Raw genomic sequence first — 24,083 nt, forward strand, 5'->3', positions numbered from 1 at the left:
CTGATTCTGGGATTCAAGTATGTGTCTTCTGGCCTGGCCATTACCTGAAACATCTCTCAGGCCATCCCCCATAACCTCTATGGCACTGCAGGTCATGTTGGGGATGTTGATTCACACCACACCTCAGGTAGCAGGTAGTGAACAAGTCGGGAACTCCTCTGGAGAATTCAGAGAGAAGATGTGATGAGGAGAGGCAACAAAAAATGCTTCTTTCCTAATCAGATCTCAGATCATCCTTTGAAGCTTTACTGTTTCTAACATGCAGCTGTAACCTTCCCAACAGGGATCACCAGGGTTAAGACAAAGGCCTTTCTCTCACATAAAATCCCCCCAGTCTGGCTTCTACTCAAAGATTCGTTTTAAGGAACATTTAAAGTAAAACTTAAAAAAATATTTCTACCTTTAGAATCATAGAATCATTAGGGCTAGAAAAGCCCTCTAAGATCATCGAGTCCAACCATTAACCCAACGAGTTTCCCTTTGTGGATGCTGTGACCTGCATTTCCCACATTCAATCTCAAAACAACTTCACGTGTTGTGTATAACAGACACAGAAGTGGGTGTAGAGGTGCTGGCTGCCCAGATTTAACATCAGGGATGAACAGCAGCCTCACATTGTAAAGATGTCATTTTTTATCTTGCTTACTGGATGATTCCTATTCAGCATCGCTGAGGGCAACAGAAACGACGGCAGGAGCCTGTTTGTAACACACTTGTTCTACATGTTTGAATAAAAAGAGACCTGCCACGTTTCAAAAGCCATGGGGCTGAATGCTTTGAAATCAGCTCTGAGCCACACGTCCCAGGGATATGACAGAAAGGAGAACCTAGAAAGTACCACAAGCCTTTGTTCGACATCCCCGTCTACGGCGGAAAGATGAACCAGGGCAGAGAAAACTGGCACAACAAAAGTGCGGCCCCTTTCAAGCCCAGTTTGTGTGGGTGCTTTATAAAGTAGGATAACATCTGCAATTCAAGTATTCTGAAATGCCAGAGCAGGGAAATGAAGCCTGTATTTCCCTCTCAGCAATATTCTCTGTTCAAGGGCAGCTGGCAGATAAAGATTCAAACATCTGTGCAAGGGTGCAGTCCTGTAGTGCTTACAATCATCACTAAATCCAGCTCATCCAGGTGCCTCTGTGGCACAGGTGCACCAGTCAGGGATACTGGCATCAGATTAACCTAAAGCTGCAAATGATTCACTCATTACATTAGAAGGAGGTGGATTTTTCAGGCTGGTAACATCTTGCACCGTGCACTTTGCTGCACCTCGGTAAGGTTTGATCCTCTGTGCCATGTCAAGAAGTGATGTAATAATGACATGTCAAAAATAAAAACTTTCATTGGGATCAAACTCTCATCCAAGGTCATTTTGGATGGAGCTCTGAGCAACCTGGACTAGTGGAAGGTGTGGTTGGAACGAGATGATCTTTAAGGTTCCTTACAACCCAAACCATTCTAGAACTCTAGGAGAATTTGTTTTCTGAGAGAAAACAATTGATCCATTGTGGATTTTTAAATAAAGTGTCATGATCCTACTATACAGAAGAGGAGATGTTTGCTGTCCATCCACGAGACACACCAGGATGCCCAGCAGTTCTTGTCACAAGCCTAGAATTTGATTCAACGTGTCAAACAAGTCAATTGTAAGTGATGCTGAGACCCAAAAAGGCTCTTGGAGCAGCTCTGTTAGCCAGGTCTCAGCTGATGTTGTGGGGGCAGTAAAGCTGACACCTCTACAGACTGCACAAAAGCAGAATTTCAGGTTCCCACTGCTGGCACCCAGAGAGGCCCCAGTGTCAGAGCACCAGCCCTAGGAGAAAAGGGGGAAGTTGGCATCACTGCCATAACCCAAATGTCAATAATTCCAGTCTTTTTATTCAGAATTCTTTCTGTAGATCAATGATTTTTCCAACTCTCAAGCTGAACTGGCTCCTGCTTTCAGGCAGCTGCTCGTTGTCGCCCTTGTGTTCACTGGGAGGTTACAGGATAAATCATCCTGTCAGAACTTCAACTGGTTTGGGGTTCCTGTTGGTTAAAAGGGGCTTATTTTATCCTGACCTTAATTGCAGCTTACTGAAACTTCTTTGCCAGCCAGAAGCACCCCAGCTAGTCACTAGAGAAAACCAATGTCATTGATGCTTCCTTGTGACAGGCAGGAATCAGCTCCTCTTGAAATCAAGCTCCTCTTGTTCATTCAACAAATCTGCCACTCATTTTTCCCTACAAAGAACTGGTCACCCCAACCTCTACATGTCAGGGAAGTTACAGCACCCTGAACTTGAATTTTCCTGTTAAGAGATAACTGAATTTTGGCTTGATATTGACCTCAATGTACTTATTTCCCATCTCCTCTAGAGGGTCTTGACCTCCCTCCTTCCCCAAAAAGCTCCACATTTGGCTGTGATATCAGTATGCAAGAACATGGTCAGGACTAACATTTCATTCCCTCACCTGCCAATATTTTACATGATCTTGCCTGTCCCACCTGCCTCTGCCAGGGTGTGCAAAGGTAACACTGCAGAGACTTTGTTTTTTGGACCAGAGCCCAACGGCAACAGCTCCTTGTTGATCTTCTTGCTCAACTGCACTTCAATATCCCGTATTCAAGAATATTTCCAGACAGCTTAGGTCTTTGGGGAATAGTTTCAATTGTACAAGGCTAAGCTGGCAGGACTGTGCACTGAAGCTGGTTACTCAAGCAGTGCAGAATGAATTGCTGTGAGCCCGACTTTCAAATCCCCCGTGAAGTGACGCCTGCAGGTTTCTGTTTTGTAGGCAGAGAAAAGCCTTGCACGTACTCCAGCACTTCCAGACACGTGCCCACCCAACCAGCAGAGCCTCCTTTACAATCCCTCCTCCAACAAACCCTTTCTAAGCTGGAAAATCCTGCTCTTTCTTCGCTGGGGTAAATAAGAGTCATTTTGCTGACTGCAACAGACTTGGCCCACTTTGCTCCATTTTAGGATCTGTCTCCTAATGCCTGAAAGCAAAGAACACTCACTTAAATGAGGGATGAGTAGGTCAGTTCACCTCTGTGCAAACAGAGGCTGTAATTCTCAGCCTGCTCTCCCTCAGCTGTGGAACCACACTGGCCATTTTGTCTGTGGGACTGCAATACTGATGCTTATTTGGATTATGCCTTTAGGTAAAAACAAGTGATTCTTACACTGTGTCCCTTTGGGGGAAGCATCACCTCTGCCTTCCCATCTCCAAGCTCACTTCATCACTCTGGAGGTGGAATCTTTACAGAGGGCTCCAATCCCTCCTCCAGTGCCAACTGTTGTGTTTCCTGTCTTTAGCAAAAGCAAAGCTGTGACTCCCTCAGAGAAAACAGGATCAAAGCACAATTGGATGGGATTGGAGTGTCCTTGCTGCTGCAGCCAATGCTGAACAGCATCAAAGTCCCTCCTGCCCCTGGTGCTGGTATTTGTCACTCAACCATGGCTTTTTCAGTGTTCTTGGGCTGACCTGGGCTACAGAGTGACTCTCTAGAGGGAGAAGAGAGGAAAGAGTTATTAATTATAGTTGTATATGAACTATTACAGTGTAAGGAGCAAGCAAATCATCACTGTGGGTCCTTCAGCATAGCAGGGATCACATATGATCCTAAAAATCCTTACCTCATTCCAGCAACACACATATTTTATGTCAGTGCCTCCACTTCTCCTTCCACTGATTCTTTGTCTCAGACATGAAAACAACAGAGGATAAAATTCAGCCTCAGCATCCTTTCCTAGAGCTGCTTTTACTGCAGGTCCTCTGTGTCCCAGGCCCCTCTCCCTGTCTGAAGGATGCAATCCCATCTCCTGCCTGTCAGTAATTAATCACATTTGTCACAGAAAAGCTTTGAAATGAGTCAGCCTGTCATCAGCATGGGTGTCTGCTCTTTCCTAAGATGAGGAGATCAACAGGTCAGCCATTAGGAAGAGGAGAAATGATTTTCCACAGATAAAGTACCAGACTACAGCAAAAAAATCCAAACCAACCAGCAAATAACTCAAACCATTCCTTAGCCTTGTCACAAAATTTGAAGTGTAAGATGAAGTCTCTGCTTCAGTTCTGTCACCTGTGAAGGAATATTGCTCTTCTGTACAGAACACTGTAGATTAACTTCAAAATCTGAGAGACCCCAGAATAGGCTGCAAAAGGGGTAAAAACTATCTCTGTGGGGTTAAGTCATAGAATCACAGAATCACAGATTGGTTTGGGCTGGAAGGAACCTTAAATGTCATCTCATTCCACCCCCTGCCATGGGCAGGGACATCTTCCACCAGCCCAGGCTGCTCCAAGCCCCGTCCAACCTGGCCTTGGACACTTCCAGGGATCCAGGGGCAGCCACAGCTTCTCTGGGCAACCTGTGCCAGGGCCTCCCCACCCTCACAGGGAACAATTTATTCCCAATATCCCATCTCACCCTGCCCTATGTCAGTGTGAAGCCATTCTCCCTTGTCCTGTCACTCCAGGACCTTGGAAATAGTCTCTCTCCATCTTTCCTGTCACTCCTTCAGGCCCTGCAAGGCCACAATCAGGTCACCCCAGAGCTTCTCTTCTCCAGGCTGAACAATCCCAGCTCTCCCATCCTTTCCTCCCAGCAGAGCTGCTCCAGCCCTCTGATCCTCTTGGTGCCTCCTCTGGACTCTCTCCAGCAGCTCCATGTCCTTCCTGTGCTGTTCCCAGGGCTGGAGCAGCTCTGCAGGGGGGTCTCACCTGAGGGGCAGAGGGGCAGAATAACTTCCCTGATATTCTGAAACCCTCCCTGAAATCCTGATATTCTTTCTCAGAAAATTATCCCTCCTGTCGGGGCAACTACACATAAGTGATATGGAAAATAGATAACAAAAAAGGGAATAAAGGAGCTTTATGCCATCAGAACTTGGACTGAGAACAAAGCTCTGGCACGAAGCAAGTGCATACAAGAGGCAGAGACCAGCTGGTGGCAGCTCCAGGCTCCCCAGGGCTTGTGAGGAGTCTGGTGAGTTTGACATTTTAACTTGCAATATAAACTCCAGCAACATTTGCCACTACCTGGGTTCACAGACAGTGCTGCCAACTGTGGTTGGTTCAGAATATTCCCATTTTTTCACTCCGAACCCAAGCTCTATGTGTGAAGACACCATTTTCTCTTTGGTAAAGTGTTTTCTCAGATACAGAAATGACCTCTAGTATTTGCTGCTGTGAAAGCATGAGAAGAGAATTCCCAAAAAATAATAACAGAGATAAATCAGAGTAATTCTGCATTTATTCTTAAAAAAAAAATCACTGTCATGTGCTTTGCTTGTGATTTTTGAACAAATACAGGTGTCAGCACTGCCTGATAAAGTTTGACACCTAAGCAGCACCACCCAGCATTCCTGTGCTTTCCAAACATTAATCTGTCCTAATCCCAGATATTTTCAGGATTAAACACTTGCAGAGTGTTTCAAAGAATAAAAGCCAGGAAGTGTTGATTTTCTGTGTGGAAGGAACTGAAGCTCTAAGGAAGGGGAGAGAGGAAGAGAGGAAAGAAGGGAAACCAACGTGGACATTCGGGCTCTGGAGAGGTCTGATGAGTTTGGAAAAATTGCTTTGGTTCAATTATAAAACTAAATAGAAGCAAATGATCGTTTTTAAAGTCTTGCTTATAGAATCACAGAATTAGGGAATGGCTTGGATTGGAAGGGACTGTAAATATCATCCAGCTCCACCCCCTGCCATGGGCAGGGACACCTTCCACTGGCCCAGGTTGCTCCAAGCCCCGTCCAGCCTGGCCTTGGACACTTCCAGGGCTGGGGCAGCCACAGCTTCTCTGGGCAGCCTGTGCCAGGGCCTCCCCACCCTCACAGGGAAGAACTTATTCCTTATATCTCACTTAATTTCCCCTCTTTCAGTTGGAACCCATTGTTCCTTGTCCTATCACCACAGGTCCTGAAGAAAAAACATCACCATACAGGTAACTGGGCATTCCAGTGCTGGCATTCCAAGCAGCCTTTCATCCACCTATGCACTAGCTTAAGGAATATTTGAATATTTAACAAACACAAGAATCAGGTAATTGTGGATGTCAGGGGGAAAAAAAAAATAAAGAAGAAATAAAAAATAATTCCTGATTTTTAATTTAATTGCACTGGATTTCTTCCTTGGTCTGCCTCCAGCAGTAGCACATCCAGAGTCTCCTGTAGTATCAGGACTGATCCCTGTGAAAAACACAACCCCCAGCGAGGGTTTCATGCCACACTCCCACAACACCAGCAGCCAGGAGCCAGGCTTCATGCAAATATTCTCTAAAGCAGGAGAACAAAGGGATTCTTTTTAATCAGAAATGTGATACACAGGCAGAACTGTTTCTGAACAATGTATTTAAAAATTTCCTATGAGGTGCTGGCAGCCTTTTGGGAGTCCTCTGTTATCACGGGCCCATCAACTGGCTTTTGATGTGCTGCTTTGCAGTTTTCCCTGTAAAAGGCTCCCACCTCACATGCCCTTTGGGGTTGGCATTAGGGCAGGAGGTGGCATTTGAAATCAAACCTATAACTACAGAGTTTATCTGATTACAGCTCCCTGCTGCTTGCTGATAAATCAGAGTTTTTGCAGCACTGCCAAGACTGCTTTGATTTGTCAAAGGTATCCTCTACAGTTCTTCACTTTGAGAGGGAAGAGGGTATTATTAGCACAGAAAAAAAACACCTTAGAGTGGACAGGATTCATTGCCAGGCTCATAAAATCATGGTTTGGATTGGAAGTGACTTAAAAGACCATCCAGTTCTACCCCAGCCATGGGCAGGGACATCTTCCACTAGCCCAGGTTGCTCCAAGCCCCGTCCAACCTGGCCTTGGACACTTCCAGGGATGGGGCAGCCACAGCTTCTCTGGGCAACCTGTGCCAGGGCCTCCCCACCCTCACAGGGAAGGATTTCGTCATAATATCTCATCTAAATCTACCCTCCTTCAGCTTAAAGCCATTCCCTCTTGTCCTGTCACTCCAGCCCCCCTCCAGCTCTCTTGGAGCCCCTTCAGGCCCTGGAAGGGGCTCTAAGTTCTCCCCAAAGTATTCTCTTCTCCAGACTGAACGCCCCCAGCTCCCTCAGCCTGTCTTCACAGAGTTCACCAGAGTCTGATTTCAACATTAACTTGATAATTGTGCTTCTTTCTTGTCCAGGCTGTTCTTTGAATCCCCACGAGTAAATGGCTTTAAGTTGCACTTGTTATTCAAGCAGTCAAGCAGTTCACATTAACGATGCCATGAATACTCTGGATGCTGCCAGACCTCTTGTAGATGAAACACAGAGTCTATGTGGGAGGTTAAAAATATCACCATTCATTATTTACTTCTTGCAGAACGAAACCACTGCTTTGAAGTACGATTATAAATAAAAATACCAGCAAAAGTCCCGCCTGCCCGTTCCCTCCCCTGCAGGGATACTTGCTCTTTGTCCTGTTCTGATCTCTTGTGAAGTTCTTCAGCACCCTATGAACTCTTCCAACACATCTTTAAATATATATATTTATTTATTTTTTTTTTACAGTGCAAATCAGCTCTTCCTGAAAAGGCATTTGCAGTCGTCCACCCCACTTTGCATCTGCACTTGGAGCTGCTTGGGTTGTGACAGGGAACAAAATTAATTTGGTTGTTTATTCCAGTATTTATAGACGTTACAGAAACACACTTAAAGTTAATTCCATGTAGATGGAAAACAAGTTGCATCATCACAGCAGTGAAGGGTTCTGCCACTCCCCTTCAAAACAGAAACAAAGAAAACTTCAGATCAAGCCTAGAAGATAAACACGTTCTCGTATATCTAAAGGCAAAGTTCCTTTAAGGTTGACCAAACTTATTTTCAATCAACATCTTCTCCTCACCCAAGCAGATCTAAACCCCTTTTCTTAAAGATAAGCTCGTCTTGGGGTGGCTGTGGATTCCAGGTTTAGAGTTTCATGCTGTGCCATGGGCTCATAATTCCCTGGTGTGATGGGTGAACAGGGTGTTCAGAGGTAAAGGATGATGTTTGGTCACTAAAATGCATCTTTTTAATGCCCCGTCCCTGGAAGTGTCCAAGGCCAGGTTGGACAGGGCTTGGAGCAACCTGGGCTAGTGGAAGGTGTCCCTGCCCATGGCAGGGGGTGGGATAAGATGATCTTTAAGGTCCCTTACAACCCAAACCAGTCTGTGATTCTGCGATCTTCGAAGGTAAATTGCAACAAAGGGATGAAAATGGTTCTGCAGGGAGGGAGATCAGGACAGTTCCACCACTGGAGGCTCCAGGGAGGGGGAAATTCCCTCTCAGGACAGGCAGTACACATCCCAAAATCCACATTTTGGAGTAGCTATGCCTACCTGGAGCAGCAGGACTCAACTGAAACTGAAAGCAGCCATGGGGCAGGAGAGGTGAGAGTTTTCGTCACAACTACTAATACCTGGTACATCTTCAACAAAGATGTCCCGTGGAATCACACAGCTCTGCAGGGGGGAAACAAAAATCAACACTTCTCCCAGAGTTAGCAATACCTCGTGCCAAATTGTGTGAAAACAAGAATGGAAACACTTTTGTTTTGATCAATGCCATGGCTTTGACTCGGAAAAAACATCTGCAAAATGCCTCTTCTGTCATTGAAGGGAATTTCTGCCATAAGACATTAGGTGCTACGTGCATTCAGAGAGGACTTGTTGACAGCCTAGTGACAAGGTATTATTTGTGTGCAGAGATGTGGGAGGGGAATCACAGGACGGAGTTAGGGAGGGAAAAATGGAAAGCACAAAAATGGATCTGACAGGAGTGGGAGACAAAACTGTACCAGTTTCTCAGTGACTGCAGCAACAGGTTTGCCCTGAGGAATCTCCCATTTCGGGCATTTGGAAACTGCATTTTGTAAGAGTGAGGGAAGAGCCCAGAGAGGAAGAAAGGAAGAGGGGAAGGGTTGGTAAGGTGAGCCTGTGTCTGCTTCAAAGCCTGTCTTTGAACAGAAACATCTGTTTTAAGCAGCAGGGTAAAGGAGGAGATTGGAGGGACTGTTTGTTGTTTCCACCCAGTGTGTCTCATTTTCTCTCCCTTCTTCCAAAATGGCCACTGTTTTGTCTTTAGTGGATGTCACCACATAACACAAATAAAATGCAGAGAAGACAGATTAATGCCCACCACCTGCACTTAGTGGGGATAGTGACAGATCACAGAATCACAGAATGGTTTGGGCTGGAAGGGACATTAAGGCTCTTCTCCTTCCACCCCCTGCCATGGGCAGGGACACCTTCCACCAGCCCAGGTTGCTCCAAGCCCCATGCAATGTGGCCTTGGACACTTCCAGGGATGGAGCAGCCACAGCTTCTCTGGGCAACCTGTGCCAGGGCCTCCCCACCCTCATTGTAAATAAATGTATCCTAAGATCGGGTTTTAATTTTACACCACAAAATACATTCATCCTCATGCAAGAAAGTTCTTCAGGGAAGTGTTTACATCCCTCAGGTTTCACTCCCTCCACTGCGTGTAAACAGAGAAGTTACAGGAAGTCTTATATCAATAAATAAAGAGAAATAAGAACAAGTGCACTAAGCTGGTGCTGAGGGTCCATCATCAAAGCTCCTCCACGCAGAATTCTCTCCAATGAAAGGCCAGAGCTCCTTATTCCAGAGACATTCCTGCCTCAGGATCTGCATTCTGAGACCCCTGAGTGCCAATTATAGACAAAAAAGGTTAAGAGAACTTTGGGGTTATGAAGTCAAGCACTTCTGGGGTTATGAAGTCACAGAGCAATAGAGTCAATGTACCCTGAGCAACCTTGTTTTGCCCCAGTTGCACATGGGCATTACAATAAACTAATTATATTATCTATTCTGTCTTCTTCAGTAAAACCTCTCTCCCATCAGAAGTAGAATCAGGATTTCAAAAAAACAACTTCCTGAAGGGAAGGAGGAAGAATAACACGTGGAATGAGCACTAAAATCGAGGCGTTGATTTTTGGGGTCTCTTAAGAGTCTTTGGAGTTTTTCCAAAATCCTCTTCCTGTGGCAAATAGTGATCTTGGAAAATTTCAGCCCAGATGATTTAATAAATCTCTTAGATCTGAATATAGACCTTATAGCAGTTGGTGTGGGGAAACCTCTCAAATCAGCACTTCTGCCATTCCTAGGAATATCTTCTGTCTTACTCCAGCTAATATCTCCCTAAAAAAAAACCCAACTCAGGACCTAGTCCATTTTTGTGCTCATTTTTAACTTTTTATGACTTTTACCAGATTTAGTATAAGAGAACTCTGCGGGATGACACATGAGATTCAGGAAAAACCCAAATTCTGAGTGAAATGAAACCCAGCAAAGCCAAGCCAAGGGTCTCAAACTTCAGGAGCGAGATTGAGGCACTCACAAAGAATAAATAGCACAGGAAAAGGGTTCATCTGTGAATCAATTTTGTGATGTTCCTCTGGAGGTTGCCCTACTTTCTGCTACTAACAAAGAGGAGGATAAGGAAAAAATTCAAGTTGCAGAGCTGCTCCTCACCAAGACAATCTTCTTCTGAGGCTCACAGTCAATCATCACCTTGTTTGTATTTCACTTTCAGAACCTCACAACTCCATATGCCAACTGAAAAATAACTATCATCATCTATAATCAATAGGAAAACATAAAATAAAGGAGACTGTGGTCTAGATAGCAAGACACTTGTCCCAGGTCTAGCTCTGGGCTGCATAAATAGCTTTATTTATTTCAGAATGTTGCCAAGATCTAATCTGAGGGGATCCAGCCAATGTTTTCACTCAAAGTTCCACAACACTGTGGAACACGAGACATTTCCTAACCAAATCTAGGTAATATTTTGAAGCAGAAGTGGGATTCTCCGGGTGTGTGACTAAAATATACACTGCCTCTCCTCATTTCAGCATTCAAAGCTCTCTTTCCCAGGATGATGAAACCGTGGGAGACCATCTGTCACGAGCCAACACTTGGTAACTTCCCGGGCATCGCCCAGCTCTAACTGGCATTTCTAGCACTGCTATGAGAGCTTGTGGGTTTTCTCTCACCTGATGAGGATCTCTCAGTTCAGCCAGATTATTTTGGCTGAAACTTGCCTTTAACACACGTGGCCACTCTTCTCAGTCTCACTGTCTGGCATTTGGTTGGTTGGGTTTTCCTGCGTGAGATATCCAGCTCCCACGGATGGTCCCAGTGTGTTGGGAGATATTAGTTGTGAGGCATAAATGGGTTTAAAGCAGAAGGAGTCACACACAGCTATAACACTGTGGGATTCAGTATGCTGTTTGCTTGGCTTTACGAGCATGAGAGGCTGGATTTGCTGAAGCCTCGGGACACAAGCTCTGTATTTACACCTAGAGATGTTTTCTGCTGGAATAGATTTAATTTTCTCAGTGATTTCCCAAGTAGTTGGTACAGTGCTGAGTTCTGGCTTCAGTATGAGAAAAATATTGTTACCACACTGATGTTTTGGTTGTTGGTAAAGGATTTTTATCCTAAATGTAGGGCTTTTGTAGTTTCCCATGCTCTGTCAGGTGCACCAGAAGTGCAAACCAGAAGATCAGGAGGCTACAACCATCAGCAGAACTATCTCATTCCAACCCCCCTGCCATGGGCAGGGACACCTTCCACTAGCCCAGGCTGCTCCAAGCCCTGTCCAGCCTGGCCTTGGACACTTCCAGGGATGGGGCAGCCACAGCTTCTCTGGGCAACCTGTGCCAGGGCCTCCCCACCCTCACAGGGAATTTATTCCGTACATTTAACATAAATTTCCCCTTGTCCTGTCACTCCAGTTCCTGATGAACAGCCCCTCTCCAGCTTCCCTGGAGCCCCTTCAGATCCTGGAAGGTGCTGTGAGGTCTCCACACCACCTTCTCCTCTCCAGGCTGGACACCCCCAGCTCTCCCAGCCTGTCTCCATAGGGGAGGTGCTCCAGGCCTCTTATCAACTTCGTGGCCTCCTCTGGACTCCCTCCAACAGTTCCACTTCCCTTTTATTTTGGGGGCACCAGACCTGGCCACAGCACTCGAGGTGGGGTCTCACCTGAGCAGAGCAGAGGAGCAGAATCACCTCCTTCAGCCTGCTGGCCACAATCCTTCTGGTGCAGCCCAGGATAGAGTTGGCTTTCCGGGCTGCAAATCAAACACAGTGGGATGAAATCCACACATGCAGAAACATCCAGGGTTTTTTCCCCACTGGAAGAATTAAAAAGCCTTGACAAGGCTTCATTATTCTGAAATATTAATAAGGAGTAAAAGAGCAATATCAGAGGGACCAGCAGGAATTCTCTGTCTTTTCCACTGTCTATTATGGTAATTTTTTCCATGTAAATCAAAGATCTTAAAGGTTCAGCAAAAGCACATACAAGGATTACAAAGGAGTATGTAACAACCTGGACACTTCATTTCCCAGACACATGCCACAGGGAAATCTTAGTTCCTAGAATGAGGAATGAATGGTATGGGACACTCCCAACTTTCTAGCACAATTTAACTGATAACATTGGAGCCAATACAGAATCTTTATACAGAGCCACCCTTAACCTTTAACAAAGTGTTAAAATTGCACTTGTAAGGGCAACTGCAGCCAAGGACATCCACAGCCTTCCCAGATTTCCGGGGAAGTGCAGGTCCTGGACACAGCTGAATGTCAGCCTGTCTCCAAACCACACAAAATGTGACTTTTTGTACCGAGATTTGTTACAAGCCAGTGACCAATTGTACCTCACATCTGGTGGGGGCAGGAGACGATCCAGCAGCCTGCGAGATATCATTGTTCCTACATTAATTAACCATTGTTGAGAGCCACTCACTAATTGCTCTTCTTGTGCAAACACTGGCAGCTCAAGGTTTTAAACGCTGCACAGGGAGTGCTGAGCACAAAATCCTGCTCTTGGGAACGGGGGGTGACACAGGCAGGTCCCTGTGTGCTGCTCTGAGAACCTTGTTGTGTGGAGATGGAACAGAAATGCCTTAAAGGGACGAGCTGATGGATATTCCGGGTCCATTCAGAGCAAAAAAAGGAAAAGCCACAAGCACACAGGGGCTTCAGTTTCCTTGTATTTGAGTAAAGACTCTTTGTAAAGGGAAATAGGTTAAGGGGTGGCAGGGCTGGGGAGCTGTGGGGACACGGGGTGAGGGGCTGGGCTGCTGTGGAGATGTAGGGTGAGAGTCTGGAGTGCCACGGGGCCGTGGGGTGAGGGATTGGGGTGCAATGGGGCTGTGGGATGATGGGCTGGGTTGCCATGGAGTTGCAGGGTGAGGGTCTGGGGTGCCATGGGGCTGTAGGATGAAGGGCTGGGGTGCCATGGGGCAGTAGGGATGAGGGGCTGGGGCACTGTGGGGCTGTAGGGTGAGGGTCTGGAATGCAATGGGGCTGTGGCATGAGGGGCTGGGTTGCCATGGGGTTGCAGGGTAAGGGGCTGAGGTTTCACAAGGCAATAGGGTGAGGAGCTGGGGTGCCATAGGGCAATAGGGTGAGGGACTGAGGTGCAATGGGGCTGTGGGATGAGGAGCTGGGTTGCCATGGGGCTGCAGGGTGAGGGGTTGGGGTTTCACAGAGCAATAGGGTGAGGGACTGGGGTGCAATGGCGCTGTGGGGTGAGGGACTGGGGTGCCATGGGGCTGTGGGATGAGGGGTTGGGGTGCAATGGGGCTGGAGGTTGAGGGGCTGGGTTGCCATGGGGCTGCAGGGTGAGGGGTTGGGGTGCAATGGGGTTGTGGGATGAGGTGCTGGGGTGCAATGGGGCAATAGGGATGAGGTGCTGGGGTGCAATGGGGCAATAGGGATGAGGTGCTGGGGTGCAATGGGGCAATAGGGATGAGGTGCTGGGTTGCCATGGGGCTGCAGGGTGAGGGGCTGGGGTGCAATGGGGCTGTGGCATGAGGGGCTGGCGTGCTGTGGGAACATGGGGTGATGGGCTGGGGTGCTGTGGGTGAGAAGTTGGGGTGCTGTAGGGACACAGGGTAAGGAGCTGGAGTACCATGGGGATCGGGGGTGACGGGCTGTGGGGCTGTGGGGCCAAGAGTCAAGGGGCTGGGGTGCCATGGGATGTGAGGTGAGGGGCAGGGGTGCTGACCCACTGCAGGCAAGTGACAGCACGACACAGATAAAGAGTCCCCTCAGCCTCCTGGCCCTGCTGCTTCCCCACTGTGTGGTTTTGTGGGGGTTTTTAATTCTCCAAGAGTTTTGAACTTTATTCAGTAATGGAATAAGGTATAAGGAGAAAGGACTGCAGAATCCCTTTCAGACACAGCAAAGGCTCAGCAGAGCACAGGGAGTGTTGCAAGCACTGACACCCACTGTGACAGATGGCTCTGACCTGGCAGTGTGGGCACGTGGCACGTGCAGCTGCAAAGGGACTGACAGGCTCTGCCACCGCACTGGAGACTCCACAGCCTGCACAGCACAACCCCAGCCCCTGGTCTGGGAATGCATGAGATGTGCCTGCTAGACCTTTACAAGGAAATCACAGAATCCCAGAATGGTTTGGGTTGGAAAGGACCTTAAGGCTCACCTCGTTCCACCCCCTGCCATGGGCAGGGACACCTTCCACTAGCCCAGGTTGCTCCAAATAGTGTCCAGCCTGGCCTTGGACACTTCCAGGGATGGAGCAGTCACAGCTTCTCTGGGCAACCTGTGCCAGGGCCTCCCCACCCTCACAGGGAACAATTTCTTTCTAATATCCCATCTAACCCTGCCCTCTGTCGGTTTGAAGGCATTCTCCCTTGTCCTGTCCCTCCAGGCCCTTCTCCAAAGTCCCTCTCCAGGTCTCTTGGAGCCCCTTTAGGCATTGGAAGGGGCTCTAAGGTCTCCCATCTATGGGTGGAGAGATGAAACAGCCTCTTGGGAAGAGAGAGGGACTCCTATGGGTAACTTTCAGCCAGACAGAAAGTCCAGTACATGATCATGGAAAGGAAAAAACACTGAGGACACCTTGGCAGAGCTTTTTACCCGAAGGGAAAGAGCAATTCTGAAGAGTTCTTTAATTTGGGCTTTGTGGGTGAAGGTCAGACACGGGAGCATGAAGGGCTGTGCCTCACCTCCTCCTCTTCCCTGGGATACCTGTGAGATCTGAAGCTTTGGACCTTGGTGTTGGGTTTTGCCTGGGCTCAATTCCTACAAAACCTGCCCATGCTGTGGTGCCACTGGTTTGCTGAGCCCCAAGCTGCAAACAGGCCAGGGAGGTGTGAGAAACACCAGACTGGCTGCCCTCCCCTCCAGCTTCCTAAACTGGGCCAGGCTGGGTGGAGCAGGCTGGGTCTAAACTGCAGAAGGGACCCTGAGTGTCCCCAAAGGCAGCGCCCGCGGTGCCGTTCCTGGCTCTGCTTTGCCCTCTCCCCACAGCACAGGTGGCTGATGGTGGAGGGGGGATGGAGAGTGGAGCTGCAGCAGAGACGGCCCCAGGCCGGCCGGGGGTGCCCAGCACGGGGAGGGGTCCCCGTGTCCGTGGGCAGCACACGAGGGGCTCCGTCCCCCACGGGACCTACGCGCTCTGGAAGCCCCACACTTCCAAGAGCTGCACCTTGAAGTCCTCCTGGCAGAGCGGGGGGTTGTCGAAGGTCTCGCAGTGCTCCGTGTGCCCCCAGAGCAGGTCGGCGTCGAGGGACAGGGCTTGGCCTCCCCCTCCACCTGCAAGAGCGAGCGCCGGCTCAGGGCTGAGCTCCCCCTCGGGCGGCTCCGGCCCGGCCTGGGAGGGCTCAGGGCTGCACCCACCCCTCGGCTCTCTGTCCCCGGGCTTGTCCTGACCCTGCTCCCGGGGCTGCCAGGGGGGCACAGGCTGGCAGTGCTGCAGGGCTTTCTGACACCCCAGCACGGGGGGCACAAAGATCCCACTCCCAGCCCGAGCCTGACCCGCGTGTCTGCTCCGGTGGCCGTGCCCGGCCCCTCCTCGGGCTGATCCCCTCCCACGGCTCCTCCATCCCACCCAGAGCGGAGGGAAGGGCTGGGGAAGGACACCCGAGCCCCAGGGGCACAAAGCTCTCCCGTGGTTTGGGCTGTGCTGCTCCCCCTCGGGGCTCTCGAAGGAGCACCCGGCCCTCGTGCAGCTCGGCACTGTCCTGCTGAGGTGAGGAAGAGGGGCTGCCTTCACCTGCCCTGCCTTTAAACTGACATCCCCGACAGGAGCTGTTTGCCCGCGGGCAGGTTTTAACCTGGACTTAAAAAGGGCCCTTTTCAGCCGGAGCAGTGGCGGGAGGTCGGAGCCCACCCCCGGGGCCCCGATGGGTAATTAATTACCGATAACGATCCCCTCCCGTGAGCCGGACATGAACATGGAGGCTGTTTTGGAAGGCAGGAGGAAATGCCTGACGGCCAGGAACGGGGACAGGCGGCCTTTCCTGAGCGGCGTGGGCACGGTGAGGCGGCTGGAGCTGGAGCTGGGGCTGCCCGGGCAGGAGCCGGGCCGGGAGTCGGGAGAGGGGGAAGGCGAGCGCTGGCGGGAGCGCGGCACAGCCTTGGCCAGCTCCGGCTGCTTGATGAACACCCACTCGTACCTCTCTGCCTCGGGGCGCACCTGGGGAGCAGGAGACACGTGGGGACAGAGCCCTGGCCTGTGGGACACTTGTCACTGCTGGGGGAAGATGGGGCTGCCTGGCCAGGGTGGGCAGGGCACAAATCATACAGTCATGGAATAGTTGGGGCTGAAGGACCTTTAAAGGCCAGCATGTCCCTGCCATGAGCAGGGACATCTCCAGCCGGGTCAGGTTGCTCAGATGCAGTGCTGTGAGCCAAGGCCAGATCTGGAGTTAGGAAGGGACAGGGCATCCTGGTAGTGCCAGGGCTGCCCTGGAGGAGGGTGTGGCTGAGAAGTTGGTTTTGTTTTTGCCGGGTGCTGCCAGAGATGGGCAAACCTGCACTGCCCACAGTGCCAGGTGGATGCTGGGTGGATGCCAGTGGGATATCAGATGGATGCTGCACTTTGTCCCTGGGATCTCTTGGTCCAGCTCAGCCTGTTCGTTCTTCAGGTGTGCCAGGGCTGATTTGGGAATGCCCCATCCAGGAGCTGCCCTGAGCAAACTGGGCAGAAACCTGCCCTGCTGCCATGCCAGGAGGGGCTCCCAGACCCACCCGGGGGTATCACACGTTCCTGGGGGGCTCAGGGCAGCCCCAGCTCACCCAGGGCAGGAGTTGAGTCTCCCTTTGTTCTGATCCAGCACAGCAATTCCTGCCAGAGCTCAGGGCAGCGCTGGGGCCGTGGGGAGGAAGCACCTCGGGGCTCACTGTGCCCTGAGGGGTCAAGGAAACAGCAATGAAGGGCCAAAGCCAGAAATAAACCATGACTTACAGTGAACACAAAGCACTCCCCTGTCCCAAAAAAGGCCGATGTTGCCCCGCTCTTCTTCCTTTCACTCCAGTCGGAGGAGAGAAACGCCCCACACACCTTGGGAGAGAGCAGAGGGATCAGTGGGAGATCAGGACCAGAGCCAGCCCCTGGAGCACTGGCAATGGCCCGTGGGGTCAGCAGGGCAGGGGCTCTGCTCAGTCTTGGGGGAGTCAGGGAGCCAAATTCTGCTGTGCCAGCTGAGTCCTGCACTGACAATCACTGGTGCTCTGGCCGTGAGTCCACTCGGCTTCTGTGCCCAAGGCTGACCCTGCTGTGGATGTCCTTGACCTGACCATGGCTGGAAGGGACCTACCGAGGGCTGGAACTCGTGCCTGTCCTTGGCACAGCCAAGGAATAACATCAGCTAAAATGTGTAGGAAACCAAGTTTTACAGGTCACCTGCACGGGGCCCTGGGGGTGGCAGGTGTTTATCTCCACACCACACTGAAGTGTCAGGCTGGGGACATCAGCACTGGTGGGTCAGTAAATCTTTGGGAGGCCTGAACAATTCACAGAACTTGCCTCCGCTGTTGGATGAGAGTGGAGAGAGAAAATACAGGTTTCTGAGCCCCTGTCAGAGCCCCTGGAAGAGCCCTGGCTCAGGGGGGGTTGAGGTTATTTCACAGCTTCCAGCAGAAACTGTCCTTGTTTCTCCTCCATTTCCCTTGTGTGGCTGCTCCTGCAATCAGTGGCAGAACCTTGCATTTAGTGCTTTGAAAGCAAGTCCTGGCTCAGACAAAGCATCTGCTGACTTGAGGGAAGTCTGCTCAGCAAGGATTCATGACTTGTGTTTGCAGTAAAAGAGTATCACTCGTGGCCCCTCTTCCTCTCACCAACTCCTCCTGTTTCCTGCAGCATCCCCTGTCTGAGGGGTGTCTTGGTGGCTGGAGGTGCAGTTTGTTCTCTCCTGGGAGATGGAACAGACCCCGGGGCAGGGCAGGAGAAGGACCACACAGACCCACGGCTGCTCCAAGAACTGCCAGTGGGGTCAACCCCCTGTCCCCTTCCCCACCTCTGCTTGGGAAACACTCACCTCCCCCTCGGTGGTTTGGATGAGCAGCACGGTCGGTTCGTAGCCCTCACAGCACGTGTAAAACCTGCACAGATGGACAAGGGGGTCGGGCTGGGGGCTCTCAGACCCCAGAGCAGTGAGCCCAGCGTGTGGCCAGCACGGGGCTGGGAAGGAGAGAGGAGGGGGGTGGTGGCTCTTCTCATCTGGCTCAAGGGAGCTTGTGGAAGGACACAGCAGAAACTCAGAGTCACGAAGCTTGAGCATCTCCAGGGTTTGTGCAGAGCAGAGGGAGTTGCCTTATGGGACTTCTCAAGTCATCACCTTTGCTTGGTGAAGCTCAGACAAACCCAAACCCTCAACCCTCCCACCCTACCCTCAGACACCAGGCTGGGGGGGATGTTTGGGGGGGAGTTTACACAACGAGCTCACTTTTAATCCGGATGTTTCACAGTCCAGGCTCTGCACCCTGTGCTGCCTTGGAAAGGTCAGGGCTGTGCTTCCTGGGGCTGCACCACTGCCATGGGACACCCACTCGCCTCTCAGGGGCTGGGGGAGCTCGGGGCGCTGACTGAGGTGCCCATCACACCCCCCTTTAAACACTGCCCTGAGAATGGGGGGTAGTGGGCAGCACCCAGTCCTGAACATCCCAGTGATCCCAGTGCCCTTCCCGCTCTGCCCTGAGCTGCATCCCAGGACAGAAACACCCTGGCACCGAGTGATGTGGGGATGTCCCTGCTTCCCACACACCCTGCACTCCACAGCCAGGGGGTCACTGGGCCCTGGGCTCTCTCCTGCTCTGACACATCTTGCTATTGCAATTTTGGGCATTGGCCTTGACACCTGGGCTCTTTTAACTGGAGTTTGGTGCCTGCCCCCAGCAGGATGTTCCCACGTGCCCCTGCCCTGAGCTCGGCACCTCTCACTGTCAGGGGCTCCTACAGAGGACAGGGTTGGGTTTCCTGCCTGTTTTGAGCCACAGCACTGACTGCAGTGCCCAGCAGCCCCTGTGTCCCATCCCTGGGAGGGAGCTGGAGCCCTGGGGAGGGTGTGCTGGCTGGACCTGGCTGCTCACAGCATGGCCAGTGTGGCACACGGGACATCCCCAGCACTGCACATTCCCCAGGGCTCCATGTTCCTCAGTTGCTGATTACCATCTGAGCGAGCCTCAGCCCTCTCCCCTGAGTCAGCACTGGCCCAGATCACACTCAGGGTCTTGAACTGAGCCCAGGACAGTCCCCAGCAGACCCCCCATGTGCCCTGGGGACACTCTGTGTTGCTCCTTTCTACACCACCAACCCCTGCCCAGTTTTCATCCCACACATCCGACCCGCCCGGCCCCTGGGCAGGGGCTGCTTTACCTCTGCAGGCTGCACCCGTCCTGGGAGGTGGAGAAGAGCAGCAGGGGGGGGAAGAGGGAGAAGCGCTCGGGGATCCAGGACCAGACGAGGCGCATCTCCTGAGTGGTGACGATGCTGGAGCTGAAGTTCTGCATGTCCACGGCCAGGTGGAAGGGCTGCCTGCACGGGGGGAGGGACACTGTGCCGAGCTCTGGGGCCCGTCTGCTTTTTGGGGTGCAGCCCCCAGGCATCAGGTTTTGTCCTGATTTTTGCACCGTGAGCTTTCTGCCACCACCACCAGCTCTGCCTGTCCCGTGTCTCCCAACAGGGTCCCCCGAGGGGCTGGGAGGCCCCAGCACAGCCAAAACTACGAGGGGTCCCTGAAGCTCCCCCGTGTGTCTCCACAGTAGCTCACATTCTGTCTGCTCAGCCCCACGGGCTGGCAAGGGGAGGGGTCTCCTTACCTGCTCTGCACCATGGTTATGCCCCTCTCCATTAACGCCTTCCTGTTGGCCATCTGGAGGAGCCAGATTTCCTTGCGGGAGAACAGCCGGATGCCAAAGGCTCTCTCCAGGAGTTTGTCGACAGTCACGTGCTCGGCAATGTTCTGCACGAAAGCCTGCAGGTCTGCCTTGATGTCAGTGCCCTCCGGCTCGGCCGAGCTCCCCGAGAGCCTGAACTGCTTCAGCAGGGCCAGGGCGATGCGGTACAGGACCTTCTGCCCCTCCAGCAGGAACACGTCCAGCACACGGATGGCGTAAGCGAAGGGCAGGTCGTGGAAGAGCCACGACAACCACTCCGAGTAGACCTCAAAGACGTTCTCGGAGGCGCTGGCTATGAGTTTGTGAGCTGCTGGGCAGTGCTTGTTGGCCAGGTCCCCAAATGTCATGCAGGAGGCCTGGTGGGCCAGGAAGGACTGGTCGATGTAGCTGGTGTGGGGAGCGTTGCTGGCGAGGAGGCGAGAGATGCTCTCGAAGCACTGAGCTTCGTCCTCGCTGTAGTGCAGCAGCAGAGCCACCAGGGAGGGCAGGATCGGGCTGTAGGTTATGTCAGGGAAGAGGTTGCCAACACAGATGAGGATCTTCTTCAGGGCAGTGACCCCTTCTGGGTTGAGGCAGTAGGTGGGCATGGGGCATCCCTCCAGGAACTCTGGCAGAGGGTGGGAGCTCCCGCCGGGCTTCCCGAAGAGCCGGCTCGCCACGTCCCTGTAGACGAGAGCGTCTGGGGTGATGAGCCGGCAGGAGACCTGCTGGATGAGCTGGTGGTAGAGCCGAGCCCTGAGGGCGTGGCTCGTGGCCCAGCAGCCTTCCCTCGCCAGCTTCTTCAGCTCCTTCTGGGGCTTGCTCAGGATGTCCTGGGGGATCTGTGCCGGCCGCTGCGGGTCCGGCATCCTGTCCCAGTCCACGAACTGCCCACAGCCCGCACAGGAGGAGGCGTCAGTGTCCCAGCTGTCAGCCTCGGATGTGACCACGATGGTGACTGGAGATGAGCCAAACTCCTCTGTAGGACAAAGACCTTTTATTCAACACTCTCCACCGCCCCAGCCAACAGCATTTCACCCTGGCTGAGGGTGCTCTGAAGTCTTACAGCCACGTCCTGTATTTCTTTATTGTCCCCTGCAAGGGGAAGGTTTTCAGCCTGGCTGGAGCTGCTTGCTTTGCCCTCTCCTGCTCCCCTCAGCTCAGGACCCTGGGGAAGCTCAGGGCCAGGTCCCAGCTGGGTGTCAGGGCTGCTTCTCCCACCATGAGGGACTTTGTACCCCCCAAAAAGCTCCTGACTTCCCAGCCTGTGACCTGCTGAGAGGGAGGTGCAGAGAGCAGGGACACAGTCCCTGTCCCCCGGGGACATGTCACACCACTGAGGAGGACGAGCAGCTCAGTCCCAGCCCAGCTCTGCAGGGGCGAGGAGGGACCTCACGGGCAGCAGGGCCCAAGTGATGCTGAGGCCAAGAGGGACCATCGGCATCGTGTCCCCTCCCAAGGACAGCGCAGGGCAGGAGGGTCCTGTCCGGGTCGGGACGCCCAGGACGAGGCTGCTCCGAGCCCAGGCAGAGGGGGCAAAGCCGCCCTCGGGTGTTTGCCCTCCTCTTGCTGCCTCCTGCCAAAGCCTCCCGACCCCTCCGGCCACTCGGGAGCCGGAGAGAAGGGGCGAGGAGAAGGTGCTGCAGCTCGAGGGGCTCGCCGGGGGTGCGGGGCTGCTCTAGGGGTGCAGAGGGTCCCTGTGCCCCGTGTGCCTCCAGGCACCTGGAGAGACCCCGGCCGGGGACCGCACGCAGGGACTGGTGAGCACCTGAGGAGCCCCTTGGGGACAGAAGGTCCCCATCGCGGGAGGCTCCCGCACACAGCACAGGGGCAGGGCTCGGGCAGCCGCCAGCCCTGCTCCGGGAAGAGCAGAGCCTGAGCTCCTCCTAGAGAGACGGGAGCGGCATTTCCCCGGGGCTGCAGGACAGCTCGGCTCCAAACCCTGCACAGGAGACGGGAGCTGTCCCCGCCTGGGTGAGCTCTGCTGGGCAGGGATTCATTGGCAGGGATAAAGTCAATTCACACACGTTAATTCTCGGGTGTATCTATCTCGGATGTGCTCTGGTGCCTGGGGAGTCACGGATGGATTCGCACCGAGCCAAACCTCTGTCCCGAGGGGACACGGGGGACAGCACAGGGTGGCACATCGAGAGAGTCCTGACGCCTGGGCTGGGTCCGGCTCTGGCTCTTGCTCTCCAGCTCAGTTTGGCCCCTGCTCGAGGTCAGGAGGACCAGCAGATCGGGTTCAGTGCTGGGTCAGGGAAGGGGCAGCAGTTTGCTGCCGTGGCTGCTCATCCTGACTCCCTGCCCTGGACACAGCCCGACCCCGAGCACAATCCCGCAGGCTCCTGGCCATAGAAACCAGGCTGAAACAACACTGGGGCTGAAGCAGGGGCTGTTTGACCCGATGTCCCCAAATTCACCTCTTCCTGCCAGCCGGGTGCTGCCCTGCCCGGAGCCCTGAGGAGCATCACCCCGAGCCCACCCGGTCCCCGGTGCGGGCTGGTGGCTCCAGCTCTGCCCGCCCCGGGACAAGCCCCGGGGTTGGGGCAGGAACTGTGGCTCTGCTCCGGCCCCTCTCCTCTGCTCCGGCCCCTGTCCCTGCTCTGCTGGACGTGTCCCCGGCCCGAGCGGGGCCGTCCCGCACTCACCTCGCCCGGTGCCCGTGTCCTCGCCCCCGTCCCGCTCGGCCCTGGGGAAGCCCCCGGCCGCCCCCCCGGGGGAGCCGGGCAGGTTGAGCCCCACCTGCAGCATCGCCCGGGTGCGGCCACCGCTGCCGGGTCCCCTTTGTCCCCGTCACCTGCCCTGACTTATAAGGCGAGGGCACAGGGGGTTTATTTGGAGTAAACAGAGCGAGGGGTGGAGCAGCTCCCGCGCCCGCGTCGCCCCTTCCTGCCCTAAATCTGCACCGAGGCCGGGCGGGGGTGGAAACACCCCGTGGAACGAGATACCATCAAACAGCAACGCGGCCATTAAACCGAATCCTTTGTTTTTCCCAAGGATAACCTTCATTTTCCCGCTCTGGGGTTCAGGGGCAGGAGGGGCCGCGGGGCTGAGGAGGGGCCGGGGCTGCGGCCGCCGCCCGTCCTTGAACGAGGGGAAACACAGAGCGTGGGTTTGGAGCCGCTTCCCGCTGGATGGTCCCGGGGGAGCCGGGAAGAGCGGCACGTGAGCAGCAAGTGCCAGGAGCCGGTGACAAGGAGGGATCGGGGCCACGAGGAGCCAGTGCCGCCCTTGGGACGCTCCTCGGGGCTCTGCGGGCCGTGTGTGCGGGGCGGCTTCAGCACCGGCCGCCAAAACCACCAGGGAAATTGGGGGCGATGTGCCCGTGCCCCCCACAGCCCCCGCCCCTGCCCCCCGCCCAGCGGGAGCACAGCCCGCGACTGCTGCAGGCACGGCTGTGGTGCTGCAGCCTTTCCAACCTGCCCCCGGGAAATGGTTGGTATCGATTGACTTTTAGCCTCAAAACGCGTTGCAGAGCTACAAACCGTACATTGTGTTCACAGTCGAAGGAAAAGTCCCCTCCGACAGCTGGGAGATGCTCCCAGCACATCACCCCGATCCAACATTGCTGCTGGAGAACTCACAGCTCAGGCTGCACTTCCTGTGCGTTTTTATAGGCACCTTAACATTTTTAAAGATTTTTATTTCCCTTTAAAAACCTGTTATTTTCTGTTGTGGTAAGAGCAGCTGCAGGTTGTTCCTGCTCTGCCTCCCTGCCTGCATGTCCGTCTCCACCTGCAGCACATTCCTGAGCATCCACCAGCACCGGTGGTCTCGGGGCATCTCCCGGGCAAGTGCAGCCCCTCTCCTTTCTGGGTGAAGCACCTTCTCCACTGTGTGCCAAAATCTGTTGGGAGCAGCACGGCTGTCCCGTCATCCCTCTCCTCCCTTTGCTCCTGGTGAGCCTGGAGCCCGAGGGGGTGGGGGCGAGGGGCTGTGTCAGCAA

At 53.2% G+C, this 24,083-nt stretch overlaps 1 protein-coding gene across 1 annotated transcript; it reads right to left on the reverse strand.

Annotated features, from left to right (window-relative positions):
- Nucleotides 1-14,684: 14,684 nt before the first annotated feature.
- Nucleotides 14,685-22,888, reverse strand: LOC113985128 (TBC1 domain family member 24-like). The gene is made up of 7 exons (XM_027715712.2): nucleotides 22,786-22,888; nucleotides 20,078-21,113; nucleotides 19,635-19,793; nucleotides 18,298-18,361; nucleotides 17,226-17,321; nucleotides 16,178-16,454; nucleotides 14,685-15,571 (listed from the first exon to the last, which is right to left on the reverse strand). Exons 1-7 carry the CDS (start codon nucleotides 22,886-22,888, stop codon nucleotides 15,426-15,428), a joined length of 1,881 nt encoding a protein of 626 aa, XP_027571513.2. The 3' UTR covers nucleotides 14,685-15,425.
- Between the last annotated feature and the right edge of the window lie 1,195 nt (nucleotides 22,889-24,083).

Source organism: Pipra filicauda, unplaced genomic scaffold, assembly GCF_003945595.2.
Source record: "Pipra filicauda isolate LSUMZ 115617 unplaced genomic scaffold, ASM394559v2 scaffold80_size11013439_pilon, whole genome shotgun sequence".
In the NCBI taxonomy this organism is placed as follows: Eukaryota; Metazoa; Chordata; class Aves; order Passeriformes; family Pipridae; genus Pipra; species Pipra filicauda.

Excerpts from the sequence above, each read along its gene's own strand:
- LOC113985128 (XM_027715712.2), bottom strand. The coding sequence starts at position 22,888 with ATGCTGCAGGTGGGGCTCAACCTGCCCGGCTCCCCCGGGGGGGCGGCC. Across the intron at positions 19,794-20,077 it reads ATAACCATGGTGCAGAGCAG|GCAGCCCTTCCACCTGGCCG; the intron begins GTAAGGAGACCC and ends CCCCCCGTGCAG. Across the intron at positions 18,362-19,634 it reads GACGGGTGCAGCCTGCAGAG|GTTTTACACGTGCTGTGAGG; the intron begins GTAAAGCAGCCC and ends CCATCTGTGCAG.